Here is a 17,233-nt window from a genome sequence, read left to right as displayed (position 1 = left end):
CGCAGCACTCAGGGTCAGGGTGCCGGGCACTGGGAAGACCTACGATGGAGGGTAACGAGGATGGAAGGGAGGGGGTGAGGGTGGGCTTGTCACAACGGAGGGCAGGTCACGGACGGTAACGTGTGGATCCAATGTTTGGCCTGCAATGGCCTGCCTGCAGGTCACATGAGGTGGATTGGGAGGGGTTGGGAGTGTTGTTGCCGTTCGGGCTGCAGGTCACGTACAGGTCCTGCAGGTCACATGGAAGCACTAAAATGAACGGATACGAAAACTTGATCTGGCAGGATTTTGGCCGACGTGCAGGCTAAAGGCAGGCCGGCTGTGCAGGCTACAGGCAGGCCGGCGGGACAGGCGGCCTGAGAGTAGACACCCGATTGCAAGTGAGACGCTGCGTCACTTGCCCATTCCACTCTCAAACAAACACTGCCTCGCTTCGCTTCGTTTCGCATCGCCCCCATCCCAACACCACTCTCCCTGGACGAGGAGGAGGAGGAGAGGGAAGAGGAGGAAGAGGAAGAGGAGGTGGTCTGGATGGCAAGCAGGCGGGCAAAGGCGACTCGCAACCTCTCTCGACCAATCAGCAGCCAGTATTGATTCCTGGAAATGCTAGGGCCGCCTTCTGATTGGCTGGCCTTCGCGTGACGTAGCGATTCCCCGTGTGACGTTGGGGGGGCGGGAGTGGAGGTGGAGGGGGGGGGCCCTCTCGGTCTTTGTTTATTGATCAACGAGATGCGTAAGTAGAGTCGAAACATCTACAATTACGATGCTCTTAGCCACGGACCAGATATATTAAGTTTAAAAAAAAAAAGAAAAAAAGAAAAAAAAGAAAAAAAGACACAAATGATCTGAGAATGATGGCTTTCCAGGAGGGTCCAGAAGGCCAAAGAAGAGGTGGAAGCTGTGAGGAGTGCTGGAAGCTGTGAAGTCTGGAAGCAACGAATGAATGAAACGTTGTTCCAGGAACCAGCCCGCCTCGGTGCCTATCTTCCAGTACGCCTTCTTTCCAGCCCTGTTCTTCTTGAACACGAGGTAAACGTGTTCTATGTGAACAAGAAGAGTTCTGTGGCACTCTTTGTGTTCAATGTGAACACGGGGAGTTCTCTGCCACTCCAAACGAGGGCAACGGTGCCACGTCAACTCCGGGAGTGCCAAGTGGCACCCCAAGCATCTGGCACCCTAATACACGTTTCCAAATGCCAACAGCTTTCCCGGGCGCCGATCTTTACGCAGACTGGCGCCAATAGATTTCATTCAAACAAGGGGGCGTGGCCCCTCTCAGGATCTCGTCGAACCCTCCCTGAATCAAATAGACCGGCGTTAACCAGAATAAAATCTATACGGGACTGGATCTCGGGTGAGACGAAAAGACCATTTGTCCCTTCCGCACCTGGTAGTACTTTCTCACTGATTCTGTTTGTCGTCAGGCGATTTTATTCATCTCCGTGGCACCAGACAGACTTCACATAATATCTCGTCACACCATTTCTTGATTACTATGAATGTGAAAATAGCCATTTCATCTTTTGTTCACTTGGTATAATTTGTTTTTACAATTCACCTGCTATTTTCACCGAAATTACATTAACATAACAAAAGCTGTACCTTCTTTAGTGAAAGGGTTTTAGTGGTTAATGTATGGATTAAAATGACATAAAACCTGGGGTTTACGCCCATAATCACGCCCACGGTACCTCGTATCGCACCTTACCCCTGTGGACACCCACGCCCCCCTAAGTCCTCCTCACGCCCACACGGGATCCAGGTAGCTTTGGCCATTACGTGTACACACACCCACGCACGCCCACTTTGCCATCAAAACTAAGTAGTTGATTAAAATGAGAACACGCACGAGGTTACGTACATACTCACGCACAGGCACATACGTACATAATACGTACATACGTACGCACACACACATATGCACATAGAGACGTACATAGACACATACACACACAGGCACATACGCACATAATAGATGCGTACATACACACACGCACACAGAGACATACACATACAGAGACACACACACACACACACGCATAGGCACATAAGCACATAATACATACATACATATACACATACAGACATACAAAGAAACAGATACCCACACACAAGCACAGGCACATAATACATACATATATACATACATACGCACACACACATATACACATAGAGACACACACATATACACATACGAAGACACACACACGAACACATACACACACACGCACACACACACACTGCGACAAATATATATGACGGATTAAAAGAAAAAGAAATAAAAATGAAAAGAAAGAATGAAAGAAAAATGAGAGAGGAAGGGGATCATAAAAACAAAAACAGAGAAAGGAAAACAAGGAACAAACACACTTCCAGCACTGGCATTGCACCGTCGCGACGCCTTGTGACCGTAGGCAGGATTCGAACCTGCGGCAGGGGTAACGTATCCCCGAGCACTCTGAGGGATCAAAGCAGCCCATGGTATGTGTGATTCACCATGGTCTTGGATCACGTGTTGGACTCGTGATCGACAGCTATTTCCCGGCCGGAAGAGAGCTCAGAGCTCGTGTATGACCGACCTATGGATAATGTTTTGATATTACACGCAGACGCACACACACACACACTCAACTCCCCGCCCACGAGAGTTAGAGTGTGTGTGTGTGTGTGTGTGTGTGTGTGTGTGTGTGTGTGTGTGTGAAAGAGAGAGAGAGAGAGAGAGAGAGAGAGAGAGAGAGAGAGAGAGAGAGAGAGAGAGAGAGAGAGAGAGAGAGGAGGGGGGAGAGAATGCACACGCCTCTTTTCCAGAAAGAAGAAAAAAAAAAAAAAAAACAGACAACGCATTTAGGTAAATTCATCTTAGGCAAATGCATTAACGAAAGGCAGGCCCAAACCAGAACACAGTCGCTCTAAAAAGTAATGTTGCCAGGCCTAAATTCAATGACACAAATGCAACTTCTAGATCCTGCTGCATTAACAAAATCTCACCCAGAAAAAAAAAGTGAGCGCGACAACTAATTAAGAAAAAAATACTTAGTGCAACAACTAATTCAAAGAAGTGCGCTACATATGAAACATGGGCAGTTCCATTTGCATTGATAAAAGCGTTTTTGAGTGGCTGCATATGCACTAGCATGATATGTTTTACTCCGAGTTACTTTAACTCGAATCCCGCGACCCCACAGCGACCGGCAACGATCCATGAACCCTCCCAGACGTCTCTCTGGACTGTATCAATGTCACTGGGTTGTAGAGGTAGAACGAAGCGATCAGTCGCCGGTTGTCGGCTCATGCGAAAAGGCACAGGAACAAGGGTTGTTGTTGTTATGGACTGCAATTCGCCAGCGCTTCTGTCCTCACAGGCTTTGAAGACGGGAGGCAGGGAGACGATCCTCTCTGACGTCCCTCTCGCAGGACTATTACGGTCAGGAGGCTGTCCTTGGTCTCGCTACACGTACACGTGTAAACGTGTGCATTTTCATGTGTGAATGTTTGTGTGTACATGTGTGTAGGTTTAAATGTGCACATGTTTATATGTTCTTAGGCTTATATGTATTTGCATGTATACATATGCGTATACGCGTATATGTGTGTACGTGTATTGAAGGGTGTTTCTGAGTGACTATATAGAAGCCCATGTTTATCAACGAAATTATGTACACGCACACAGACACACACACAAACACACACGCAAACACACACACATACACACACAATAAATAAATAAATAAATAATTGCTGAAATGTTCATGGCAGTGGTTCCCTCCAGCCTTCCATGCAGCAGTCTTGAGCTTCACAAGCGACAAAGACGTGCAACAACGCAATTCTATTCCTGCAACACTGCAACTCAAAAACTTATACTGCAATTGCAGCACTGGAAATGTAACACTGCAACTGCGACATTCCAATTGTAACACTGCAACGGCAACACTGCGACTGCAGCACTGGAAATGTAACACTGCAACTGCGACACTCCAATTGTTACACTGCAACGGCAACACTGCAACTGCAACACCGCAACTGCAGCACTGGAAATGTAACACTGCAACTGCGACATTCCAATTGTAACACTGCAACGGCAGCACTGCAACTGCAATACAACTGTAACACTGCAACGGTAGCACTGCAACTGCAACAACTGTAACACTACAACGGCAGCACTGCAGCTGCAACACTGCAACTGTAGCACTGAAATTGCAACATTGCAACTGCAAAACAACAACTAACACTGCAACAGCGACACTAACTGCAACTTTGGAACACCCTGTAGGGTGCCCACTGCCTGGTGATCTTATTCAGTCGGGGGCAGACCTCATACCGAAAGCTTGCATGAAAGAAAACGGAAGGAGGGAGAAGGAAAACGTGACGTGCAAAGAAAACGGAACAGTAGTGTATCCTCACGCTCGAAAAAAAAAAAAAAAGGCATTTAACTAGTTTACCTCTTGTTAGGTCCCTATTCTTGGGCGAATGCTAAACATACATTGTACCTTCCTCTCCAAGGGAAGGGAAGGGCAGGGGGAGGGGAGGGAGGGAGGGCAATTACAAAGACAAAAGGAGACACAAACTTAAACGCAAATGCATGAGGCAGAGAGAAAGAGAGAGAAAGAGAGTGAGAGTGAGTGAGAGAGAGAGAGAGAGAGAGAGAGAGAGAGAGAGAGAGAGGGAATGTTGTTTTATGTAGTTATTTCATGTCCACCCATTATTTCATTGTTTACACACACACACACATATATATATATATATATATATATATATATATATATATATATATACATAATGTAAGGTCATGGAAGTTCAAACTAGGTCATACTTGGCCATGCAAGTTCATATAAGGTAATACAAAATCATGCAAGGTCACACAGGGTCATACAGATTCATAAGGTCATACATCACATTAGGTCATGAGAAGGTCACGAACTGAACAGTGGATTAACGTGGATGATGGATGGATGGATGGATGAATGCCAGTCAATTTTCCAGTAGACGAAGCCACAAAACCAATGATCAGCTTTAGTATAAACACGAAACATATGTACACGTACACACATGTACGCGTATACATATATGTATACATGTAAATACATGTAAGCTTAAGAACGTGTAAACACGTGCACATGTAAACATACACGTATGTACACATACACATGTACACACGAACATTCACCCGTAAGAATACACACGTCTACACGTACACATGTACACACGTCCACACAAACACATATACACATGATCACATGTACAGTGTACACAGTGTACAAATCATTCTACCAGGTTTCCACGTTCACACAATGTAAACACAAACCCTCAGGGTACACACGACGCGTGTAAACACGACGCGTGTAAACACGACGCGTGTAAACACAAACAGGGCCAAACAGTTGTTCTTCTATACCTGACCAAACCTCAAAAGTTCATCAAAAGTTTTGATTTATTTATTCATTTATTTGTTTATTAATTCAGGTGTGGAATCTAAGTAGGAAAGGCAACCCCCCCTCATTTCTCCCCCCCCAAAGGCCTGGCGTGTTTGTATATGCATAGAGTACAGCCTCCCACGTCAATTCCGTGTTCACTTAGCGCCCCCCTCCCCCTTCCCCCTCCTCCTCCACCCCCACACACGCACAGTACACTCCACCCTTCCTCACGCCCTCACCAACACACGCCCACATTCAAGAAGAACATCGTGTAACCGATAGCTTCGGTCGCACGATGGGAGCGTTGGCGGTGCACGACAGGGCATCGGGTCCTTTCGGTACGTCCCCAGTAAACACGAGGATTTGGTTTATCCCCCTTGCGTACCCGATGATCCTTTTCCTCTGACCCTGGATGCCGGTAGGGGATTTTTATTCGTGTTCGTGGTAGCCGCCCCCCCCTTATAAGGACATAACTTATGACGTCATCAGGCAGACGATGAGTTGGATTATAAGTATTCTTCCGACAGCTGGAAGCCACACGCGCACGCACGCACGCACGCACACACACACACACTCACGCACACACACACACACTCACACACGCACATATACATATACAAAGGGGTTTTCCTCGTAATGGCCTTTGGGGTTAATACAGTTCCTGCAGAACTTGTACAGCAAAACATAAGAAAGGGTGAGACATAATAGACGAAAAAAAAAAAAAAAAAAAAAAAAAAAAAAAAAATCTCATCACAAATGCATCCTTGACTAGCACCCTCCCCCCCCCCAAAAAAAAGGGGGGGAGGGCAGAGGAAGGAGGACAAGACAAAAGAGGAGGACAAGACAAAAAAGGAGGACTTTACATCACCGACTGGAGACTTGCCTGGGGACATATCCTCCCCCATCCAATGCTTCCTCACTCACCTGGAAAAAAATATATAAATTTTATGAACGAAAACTTAAAAAAACAGCCCAAAACAAAATGTTATTATGGAACCTGAACGGGGTCTCGATCCGCAGGGACATCGTTCATACCAAGGGGAGCATGCGTCCACAAAAAAAAAAAAAATCAATCAATCAATAAACAAATAAAAATAGAATAAATAAAAGTAATAAAAATAAATAAATAAAAATAAATAAATATAAAATAAAACAATAAATAGATAAATAAATAAAAAATAATTAAGTAAAGAATAAATAAAAAACACGTCTTAAGTCCAGACACCGTGATCACACACAGCTGGAGAAAAATACACAAAAAATGAAATTAAAATAAATAAATTAAAATGCAACGCGTTGTAACCGGGAACAATAATGCACCCCCCCCCCCTAGTTAATGGCGGGAACAAGGAGAGGAAGGGAAGGGAAGGGATGGGGAAAGGGGAGGGGCAAGGAAGGGGAGGGACAAGGAAGGGGAGGGGAGGGAAGGGGAGGGGAGGGGAGGGAAGGGAAGGGGAGGGAAGAAAAGGAAAGGGAAGAGAAGGAAAGGGAAGACAAGGAAGGGAAGGGACAAGGAAGGGAAGGAAGGGAAGACAAGGAAAGGGGAGGGAAGGGAAGACAAGGAAAGGGGAGGGAAGGGAAGGGAAGGAAAGGAAAGGGAAGACAAGGAAGGGAAGACAAGGAAGGGAATGGAAGAGAAGGAAAGGGAAGGGAAGGAAAGGGAAGGAAAGGGAAGAGAAGGAAAGGGACAAGGAAGGGAGGGAAGGGACAAGGAAAGGAAGGAAGGGAAGACAAGGAAAGGGTAGGGAAGGGAAGGGAAGAAAAGGGAAGAGAGGGAAGGGGAAGGGACAAGGAAGGGAGGGAAGGGACAAGGAAAGGAAGGAAGGGAAGACAAGGAAAGGGGAGGGAAGGGAAGGGAAGAAAAGGGAAGAGAGGGAAAGGGAAGGGACAAGGAAGGGAAGGAAAGGTAAGAGAAGGAAGGGAAGACAAGGAAGGGAAGGGAAGAGAAGAGAAGGAAAGGGAAGGAAAGGAAGGAAGGGAAGAGAAGGAAAGGGAAGGGAAGAGAAGGAGAGGGAAGGAAAGGTAAGACAAGGAAAGGGAAGACAAGGAAGGGGAAGGGGAGGGGGAATGAGAAAGGAAAAAGAGCAAGAAAGACGCGAAGAGTCGTCGTTGTCGAGTTATGATAAAGTCGATCTCATCGACGTCCATCCAGCGACCAATGACGTCACCCCGCCCCCCTTTGCCCAGTGGTACGGCTTCACCCCCCACGCCCGCCTTGGAACAGTCGACTCCTGACCCACCTCGTAAGCACAAAGGCCCCAGCTCGATTCCCAACTCCCATCAGGATGGCGACGGGCGTGTCCCCGGGTGAATAAAATCGCCTGGCGGCAACCAGAATAGAATATTCAAAGAGTGCCACAACCAGTGTAGTTTATTCATTCCCAAGACACCGACCCTTTGTAGACAGCAATTGGATTACAGCTCATTTTTATGAAAAAAAAAAAAATTATATGTATATATATATATATATACATATGTATATATACAGTATATACATATATGTATATATATATATATATATATATATACATATATGATTACATATGAACATAAAACACAAGAAACGGTTAGCAAATACGAACATAAAATCCATCTTCACCAGCTGTGGAAACCGGAAGATATCGTCGTGACTTGCAACTCGTTGCAACACGCAACCTTATAAGGAAGACGGCGGTGGGGATCTGGAGTTCGATGACGATCTATGACGTATTAATGACGTCAAGAAGAGTCCAGGCCTTGTGTGGACCCAGCGCCCTCTATGACCCTGAAATTTCATAAGGGGGCGAGGAGGCGAGAGAGTAAAACCCAATTCCAGGTCTGGGTTCACGAATCCTAGCCTCGCCCCGGTCCCCCAAATTCCATAATAAATAAATAAATAAATAAATAGATAAATAAAATAAATAAATGCATGGGGGGACGGAGAGGGGGGTCGCCGATTTAATGAAGCGGCCTTGCTGTGGATGTGCTGTGTCTTGCGACACTGCTTCTGAACCAGGGCAGTGGACAAGGTGCAGGGATGACCCGTCTTCCAGGAGGTGTTAAGACAAGAGGGAGGGTAGAAGGGAGGGGAGTGGAGTGTATTTAGGGATGGAATTGGTGGGAATGATTTTATGCCTTTTCCTTTTTGGCTACCTCCCTTGTAAGGGGGAAAAAGCCTTGGTATATGTATGTATGTAATAAATAAATACACTTACAAGGCGACTTCCACTGCACCATTACTTGCAATGAATTATGACGTCACAACCTCGAAAGAATACCTGTGACGAATCCTAGCCTCGCCCCGCTCCCCCAAATTCCCTTAAAAAAAAAAAAAAAAAAAAAAAAAAAAACTTATAAGGAGACTTTCACTGCACCATTACTTGACAGGACTTATGACGTCACACACCAATGCACGAGAGCGCACGTGGGGGGAGTGGGGCAAGTGCCGAGCAAAGCAATGTCCGGCGTGTCAGAAAGTCCCGCAACGATTCCAAAAGGTCAAAAGTCAAAGGTAATTGCCACTTGCCCAAGCTACTGCTCGAGTGACAAAACCCCAGCAAAATAATAATAATAATAATAAATGAAATAAATATAAAATTAATAATAATAATAAGAAATAAATACATACATATATATACTAAAGGTTTTTTCCCCCTTACAAGGGAGGTAGCCAAAAAAGAAAAAGGCATAAAAACCATTCCCACCCATTCCATCCCTAAATACACTCCACTCCCCTCCCCTCCACCCTCTCTCTTATCTTGGCACCTCCTGGATGACGGGTCATCCCTGCATCCTGTCCACTGCCCTGGGTCAGAAGCAGTGTCGCAAGACACAGCATATCCACAGCAAGGCCGCTTCATTAATTCGGCAACCCCCCCCCCTCTCCGTCCCCTCATGCAGAAAAGGAGAAGACGGGGAGAAATCCCTTCGGGCTACGTCAAATTTTTCTCACACATAACACCTCACCCCCCCCATCCATTCCACCTCATGCATCACAACATCATCCATATACAACCATTCATCATTCATCCCTGTCTTCTCTCCTCTCTCATCCTTCCTCAACAGACATTCCCCTCTTCCCCAAAGCCCCTTTTACTTCATCCATCCATCTCATCCTAGGTCGCCCCCTCATGTTCACTCCCTCCACATCTGCCTTCCATACCTCTTTTACTAGTCTTTCTTCACTCATTCTTTCCATGTGTCCAAACCATCCCAATACTCTTTCATCAACCCTATCTCCCAACTCCCTTCCCACCCCTGTTCTCCTCCTCACCTCCTCATTTCTCATTCTATCTAGCCTAGTAACCCCCATCATACTTCTCAGACATTTCATCTCAAACACATTCAAACTCCTCTCTTCCTCTCTTATGTTCCATGTTTCTGCCCCATACAGTGCTGTTGGCACAATCACTCCTTCATACAATCTCCTCTTAGCCTCCATTCCCAAATTATTCCTCATTACACTTTTTAATCCACCAAGGGATTTACTCGCTTCTCTCAATCTACATTCTACCTCCACCTCCACTCCACCCTTTCCTGCCACATTTGCACCCAAGTCTCTAAAACTATCCACTTCCTCCAGTCACTCTCCCTTAATGCTCACTTCCAGTCTGCTACCACTTTCACCCCTTGTACATCTCATCCTTACTTTTAAAAAAGAAATAAAAAATCAAATCAAATCATAATAAATAAAATAAATGATGATTGTAATAATAACACCAATAAATAAATGAATAAGTAAATAGATAAGATAGCCAGGAGCAAGGTGGAGTGGAGTGTGGAGGTAGGGGTTACTGCCCCCTTGCCCTCTCCTCCTCCCCCTCCCCCTCCCCCTCCCCGAGGGTGAATCCGTAGAAAGACCGCAGTCACTCAAGACAGTGCCGCTTCCGGCTCCGTGTCACACGGGGTGCCCTCGGGGGGGGGGGAGAGGGAGGGCAAGAAGGTGGAGGGGGGGAAGGGAGACGGGGAGGAGGGAGGAGGAGGGGAGGGGAAGAGGGAGAAAAGGAGGGGGAAGAAGGGGAGGGGGAAATGATAGAGGATGGGGAAGGGATGGGGAGGAAGAAGGGGGGGACGGGGAAAGGAAGGGGGGAAGAAGGTAAGGACGGGGAAGGGGAGGGGGAGGAGGGGTAAGAAGGAGGAGGACGGGGAAGGGAATAAGGGGACGGGGAAGGAAATAAGGGGACGGGGAAGGGAATATGGGGAAGAGGAAGGGGAGGAGGGAGGAGTGGGAGGGAATAAGGGGAAGGGGGAGGGAGGAGGGGAGGACGGGGAAGGGAATAAGGGGGCAGGGAAGGGAATATGGGGGAGGGGGAAGGGGGAGAGGGGGAGGGGGAGAGGGGGAGGGGGAAGGGGGAGAGGGGGAGCTCAGTAGTGATGGCAACGTCACGTGACTGCGCCAACACAAGGTGTGGGGTGGGGAGTGGGGGGAGTGGAGCTGGCGTTCTTTGCTGGTGCAAACGGAAAATGGTGAAAAACTTAATAACTGTGAAAGTGATGATGGTGATAGTGATGATGGTGATAATGATGATGGTGATGATGATGATGGTGATAGTGATGGTGGTGATATTGATGATGGTGATAGTGATAGTGATGATGATGATGGTGATAGTGATGGTGGTGATAATGATGATGGTGAAAGTGATGATGGTGATATTGATGATGGTGATAGTGAAAGTGATGATGGTGAAAATAGTGATGGTAATAGCGATGATAGTGATAGTGACGATGGTGATAGTGATGGTGATGATAGGCGATTACTTAATCCTAACCAGGTTGGGTTAACGTCCACAGGATTAATTAGGAGATTAATTAGAAAAAAAAAAAAAAAAAATCGCGCCACAAGCAACACTATTGTACACACCAACGATCCTTTCCACGCTGCTTGGGGGGTAGCCGCGTCACTCCGCGGGTAGACAAAGGGGGGGGGGGTGGAGTAAATGGGTGGTAATATGACTGTGGTGGTAGGAGTTCCCCAAAGTGGTATGAATTGATGACAGAAGTGGCAGTGGTGGGGGGAGGGGGGGAGGGGTGGTGGTGCAAGGTGGGTGATGGCTCGACAAAGCGGTCTTCCTAAGGTGAAGGGGGGTGGGAGGGGGAGCGGGCAGGGTTAGGGAGGGTGAGAGAGGGTGAAAGAGGGTAAGGGAGGGGGAAAGAGGGTGAGGGAGGGGGAAAGAGGGTGAGGGAGGGTGAGGGGGAAAGAGGGTGAAGGAGGGGGAAAGAGGGTGAAGGAGGGGGAAAGAGGGTGAGGGGGGAAAGATGGTGAGGGGGGAAAGAGGGTGAAGGAGGGGGAGGAGGGTGAAGGAGGGGGAGGAGGGAGAAGGGGGAAGGAGGGGAAAAGGAGAGGAGGGGGAAGGAGGGGAGGGGAAGAGAGAAGGGGAGGGGGAATGAGGGGAGGGGAAGAAGGAGAAGGGGAAGGGGGAAGGAGAAGGGGAAGGGGGAAGGAGAAGGGGAAGGGGGAAGGAGAAGGGGGAAGGGGGAAGGAGAAGGGGCAAAGGAGAGGGAAGGGCAAAGGAGAGGGAAGGGCAAAGGAGAGGGAAGGGGAAAGGAGGGGGAAGGAGGGGAGGGGGAAGGGGAAAGGAGGGGGAAGGGGAAAGGAGGGGGAAGGGGAAAGGAGGGGGAAGGGGAAAGGAGGGGGAAGGGGAAAGGAGGGGGAAGGGGAAAGGAGGGGGAAGGGGAAAGGAGGGGGAAGGGGAAAGGAGGGGGAAGGGGAAAGGAGGGGGAAGGGGAAAGGAGGGGGAAGGGGAAAGGAGGGGGAAGGGGAAAGGAGGGGAAAGGAGGGGAGGGGGAAGGGGAAAGGAGGGGGAAGGGGAGAGGAGGGGGAAGGAGGGGAAAGGGAGAGGAGGGGGAAGGAGGGGAGAGGGAAGGAGGAGGGGGAGAGGGAACGGGGAAGGAGGGGGATGAGGGAACGGGGAAGGAGGGGGAGGGCGGATCCCTAATAAATTTGAAGTAAACAAATACGCAACCACAAATACATTAGCCCCCCAAAACACACACACACAAATAAACAAACAAATAAATTAACAAATAAATTCTACACGCTGTATAATTCCTTCGGACGCCCTCCACCACTACAGTGGCGCACTGTATATCTAAACCCCAGGCGATTCTATTCCCCCATGGTCTTGGATCACGTGTTGGGCTCGTGATCGATAGCTATTTCCCTCCCGGAAGAGAGCTCAGAGCTCATACATGAAAGATCTATGGGTAACACTGTGACCTTACACGCACACACACATACACACCCAACTCCCCGCCCACGAGAGTTGGAGTAAGGACCCGCAGCGCAGTAATACTGAAATTATTTCAGCCCTGGGCGGGATTCGAACCCGGACTGCCGTATTGGCGGCCGGGAACTCTAACCACTGCGCCATGAGTGTGTGTGTGTGTGTGTGTGTGTGTGTGTGTGTGTGTGTGTGTGTGCGAGCGCGCGCGCGTGACTCTAACTAAGCCAAAACGGGAAATTGACTAACAACCGAAGCCGATTATCTGAAGCTTCGACCCGTCATCCATACAGTGCGGCACTGGGGCGGGGCGAGGCGAGGAGGAGGAGAAAGAGGTGGAGGAGAAGGTGGAGGAGGAGGAAGGAGAAGGTGGAGGAGGAAGGAGAAGGTGGAGGAGGAAGGAGAAGGTGGAGGAGGAAGGAGAAGGTGGAGGAGAAGGAGGTGGAGGAGAAGGTGGAGGAGGAGGAGAATGTGGAGGAGAAGGAGGTGGAGGAGAAGGAGAAGGTGGAGGAGGAGAAGGTGGAGGAGGAGAAGGTGGAGGAGAAGGTGGAGGAGGAGAAGGTGGAGGAGGAGGAGAAGGTGGAGGAGGAGGAGAAGGTGGAGGAGGAGGAGGAGGAGAAGGTGGAGGAGGAGGAGGAGAGGGTGGAGGTGGAAGAGGATGACGTGGTGGGGGAGGAGGAGGAGGAGAAAGAGGAAGAGGAGGAGGGTATTTTGTTTTTGTTTTCTTTGTTTCTTGTTTTTTTTTCTTCGCTGGCATAAGGAGGAGACTCCGTTTCTTAGCTGGCTAATCAGACTTAATTGCCCAACTTCACCTTGGCCGGCAGCGCGCGTCCGCCCGCCACGACGAATGAATTGCCCAACTTGGGAAGGAGGGAAGGAAGGAGTGGAGGGAGTGGAGAGAATGGAGATAATTGAGGGAGTGGAGAGAATGGAGAGAATTGAGGGAGTGAAGAGAATTGAGGGAGTGGAGAGAAATGGAGAGAATTGAGGGAGTGAAGAGAATTGAGGGAGTGGAGAGAATTGAAGGAGTGGAGAGAGTGGAGAGAATTGAAGGAGTGGAGAGAGTGGAGAGAATTGAGGGAGTAGAGAGAGTGGAGAGAATTGAGGGAGTAGAGTGGAGAGAATTGAGGGAGTAGAGTGGAGAGAGTGGAGAGAGTTGAGGGAGTGGAGAGAGTGGAGAGAATTGAAGGAGTGGAGAGAGTGGAGAGAATTGAGGGAGTAGAGTGGAGAGAATTGAGGGAGTAGAGTGGAGAGAATTGAGGGAGTAGAGTGGAGAGAATTGAGGGAGTAGAGTGGAGAGAATTGAGGGAGTAGAGTGGAGAGAATTGAGGGAGTGGAGAGAGTGGAGAGAATTGAGGGAGTGGAGAGAGTGGAGAGAGTTGAGGGAGGGGTGGAGGGAGGGAGGAGGTAGATGGAGAGGTGGATGGAGGGAGGAGGTGGAGGGAGGAGGTAGATGGAGAGGTGGATGGAGGGAGGAGGTGGAGGGAGGAAGGTGGAGAGAGTGGAGAGTGGAGGGAGAAACTGGAGAGAGTGGAGAGAATTGATGGAGGGAGGGGTGGACAGGGAGGAACTGGAGAGAGTGGAGAGAATTGATGAAGGGAGGGGTGGACAACAGGGAGGAACGGGATGGAGGGAGGAACGGGGTGGAGGAAGGGACGGAGTTAGGGAGGGGCGGAGTGGAAGGAAGTATTGAAGATAGTGGAGAGTTGAGGGAGGGAGGGAGGGAATCTAACCGTTTCTTAAAACAACTGATATTTTCAGCATTCACTAATTGGTTACTAAGTCTATTCTATTTGTTGATCACCCTATTAGTAAACCAGTTCTTGCCTATTTTCTTCTTAAATCTAAATTTGTCCAATTTAAATCCATAACTGCAAGTCCTGCCCTGTTGTCTCAATATAAAGACCTTGCTGGTGTTACCCTTGTTAAAGCCTTTGATTCACTTGAACACCTTTATTAGATCACCCCACACTCTGCATCTTTCCAGAAAATGTAAACTAAGGTGCCTATGCCTCTCCTTGTACGGTTAATTTCTGAGCCCATGTATAATTTTGATCATTCTCCTCTGTACTGATTCTGGTGAATTGTCCATTCTATAAGACAGAAACCAAACCTACACTGCATAGTCAAGGATGGGTTTACACTGAGTAGAGTTTGATAATTGCCTCTGCACTTCTATTCGTAACCATCCTAGCAATGAAACCTAATGCTCTGATGGCTCTATTCTTGGCACTAATGCACTGTTTCCTGGATTTAAGGTCAGGACTCACTAGAACTCCCAAGTCTCTCACACTCAGTTTTCTCTAAAAACGTGTTATCTAACCTATATCTGCTTTTGGGGTTGTGCAGCCCTATATTTAACACGCTGCACTTTGAGATATTAAAGTCCACTTGCCATTTCACTGACCATGTGAACAATTTGTTAAGATCTTCCTGCAGAATCTTGGCATCTTCTCCTGAGCTAATTAAGCATCATATTTTAGTGTCATCCACAAACGAACCACTATCAATCCCATTGTCCAAGTCTTTTACATACATAATGAACAATAAGGGGCCCAAAACTGAGCCCTAGGGAACTCCACTAGAAATGCTCCCCATTTGAATTTTACACAGTTTGTGGTGACCCACCGTTTTCTATCATTGATCCAAGCTTTAATCCATTAAAACACATTTCCTCCTATTGTATGTCATGGACTTTGTAGTCTCCAATAGGGCACCTTGTTGAATGCTTTGCTAAAGTCAAAGTAAATAACATCGTATCATTATTATCCAATGACTTGTATACTTTAATATAGAGATAAAAGATTAGTAACACATGACTTACTCTTGGCGAGACCATGCTGTGAGTCATGAATCAAATTATGTCTCTTGATGTGATCTCTGATTCTATCACCTATTATTGGTTCAAGCATTTCACCTATAACTGATGTCAAACTGATTGGCCTGTAGTTGCATAGACAATTTATCCCCCTATTAGAGAACAGGAACAATGTTTGCCTGCCCCATGGAATAGGCACAAAAACAGTCTCTACTGACTTATTAATTATTTCCATTAACTTCAAATTTACTGAAAACCCTTTGCAATTTCTCCGACCAAGAAAGCAATTTATCAAGATCTTCCAGTAGTATCCCAGCATTTTCTCCCGACCCAATGTAGTGTCATCCACAAACTTACTAAAATCACTATTAATCCCACTGTCCAAGTCATTTATATATATGATGAACAATAAGGGACCAAAAACTGAGCCCTGTGGAAATCCACTAGTAACATTACCCTACTTGGATTTTACTGTCCATGTTGACCCGCTGTTTCCTGTCACTAATCCATTTAAACACTCTTCCTCCTATGCCATGGGCTTTGATTTTATTAAGTAGTCTCAGATGGGGCACTTTGTATGGTAAAAGGATAAAAGATTACACACAACCTACCCTTGGGGAACCTATGCTGAGTCATGAATCTGATTATGCTTCTCTAAATGTTCCCTGATATTATTTGCTATTAATGATTCTTGCATTCTACCTAAAACCTAAATCAAACTGACTGATTGGTAGTTGTGTATAGAAGATTTATACTCCTTTTTAAATACAGGAACAATGTTTATCTGCCCCAAAGAAATAGCCATGAATCCAGTCTCAACCAACTTACTAAATACTTCTGTTAACTGCTCACAGATTTCAAATTTACATTCTTATAGCACTCTTGGAAAAATTTCTCTTGGACCTGGGGATTTTGTAGGTTCAAGTCTATGTTTGACTGCATCTTCCTTGCTAATGCTGATGTGCTAGTTAGTCTATCTCTCTCTTCCCCACTGAAGATCGGATTAGAATAAAGTACCTATCGAAACTGTTGTAAATACCAATATAAAATATTTATTAATGCCTTGCTCATTTTTTCCTCTGTATCTATCAAGACATCATCAGATCTAATTGTGCCTATCTTTTCCTTATTTTAGTTCTGTAGAGATTAAAGAAACCTTGTGGTTAGGTCTCGCTTGTCTGGCAACCTTAATTTCATAGTTTTGTTTCACTACGTGCATGTTCTTTTAAACCAGTCTAGTCAGCAGTACGAGGGATAATGGGGGTTCAATCTGACCAGCATTCTTTATTTGGAATGAATGCTTCATAACTCTAGGTGATAGCAGATTAAAGATTATAAAGATATAATAATAAAAAAATAAACAAGAAATGAAATAAACAGTAATAATAATAATAATAATAACAATAGCAACAACAACAATAATAATAACAATATCAATAACCCATTAAAGCTCAGTGTATTAAAATTTCATTCTGGCTTATGTCATGATCTTCAGTTTAACCTTTTCAATACAAGTCAAACTCTCACGGGCAGCAACAGCTGTTTGATGTAGGATGATTTGATGATGCATCACAATACTCGCACTATGAAATATGAAGTTACGACTGTATTACTTATTCTCTTTCACTCTGAATATCAATAACCACAGAAAATATGATCAAGCCAGTTCACAGAATACGGGGGACACTCAGCTACAACTTCAAAATAAATATAATCAAGATTTCAACAACAGCATCCTCATATACCCACTCACACCACATGACGCCACCATCTCTGAGTGATAATAGGTTTCAAAAATAATATAG

The 17,233-nt window shown here is 46.6% G+C and overlaps 1 protein-coding gene across 4 annotated transcripts in view; it reads right to left on the bottom strand.

The window, feature by feature from the left end:
• The window catches only part of LOC143028185 (ubiquitin-conjugating enzyme E2 W), a 116,282-nt gene that overhangs the window by 92,356 nt on the left and 6,693 nt on the right, over positions 1 to 17,233 (bottom strand). The window contains exon 2 of one of the 4 annotated variants that reach the window (XM_076189951.1): positions 6,275 to 6,335. The exons of 2 other annotated variants lie outside the window; for them this stretch is intronic. In XM_076189951.1, the coding sequence (XP_076046066.1) occupies positions 6,275 to 6,316 (42 nt within the window). In that variant the 5' untranslated portion in view covers positions 6,317 to 6,335. Of the gene's footprint in view, positions 494 to 6,274; positions 6,336 to 17,233 lie in introns of those variants that run through there. One more of the 4 variants, XM_076189950.1, reaches the window with a different exon arrangement.

This window comes from Oratosquilla oratoria, chromosome 9 (assembly GCF_046742065.1).
Source record: "Oratosquilla oratoria isolate Oo_2021 chromosome 9, ASM4674206v1, whole genome shotgun sequence".
Taxonomy (NCBI): Eukaryota; Metazoa; Arthropoda; class Malacostraca; order Stomatopoda; family Squillidae; genus Oratosquilla; species Oratosquilla oratoria.
This window is presented reverse-complemented; position numbering and strand designations above follow the sequence as displayed.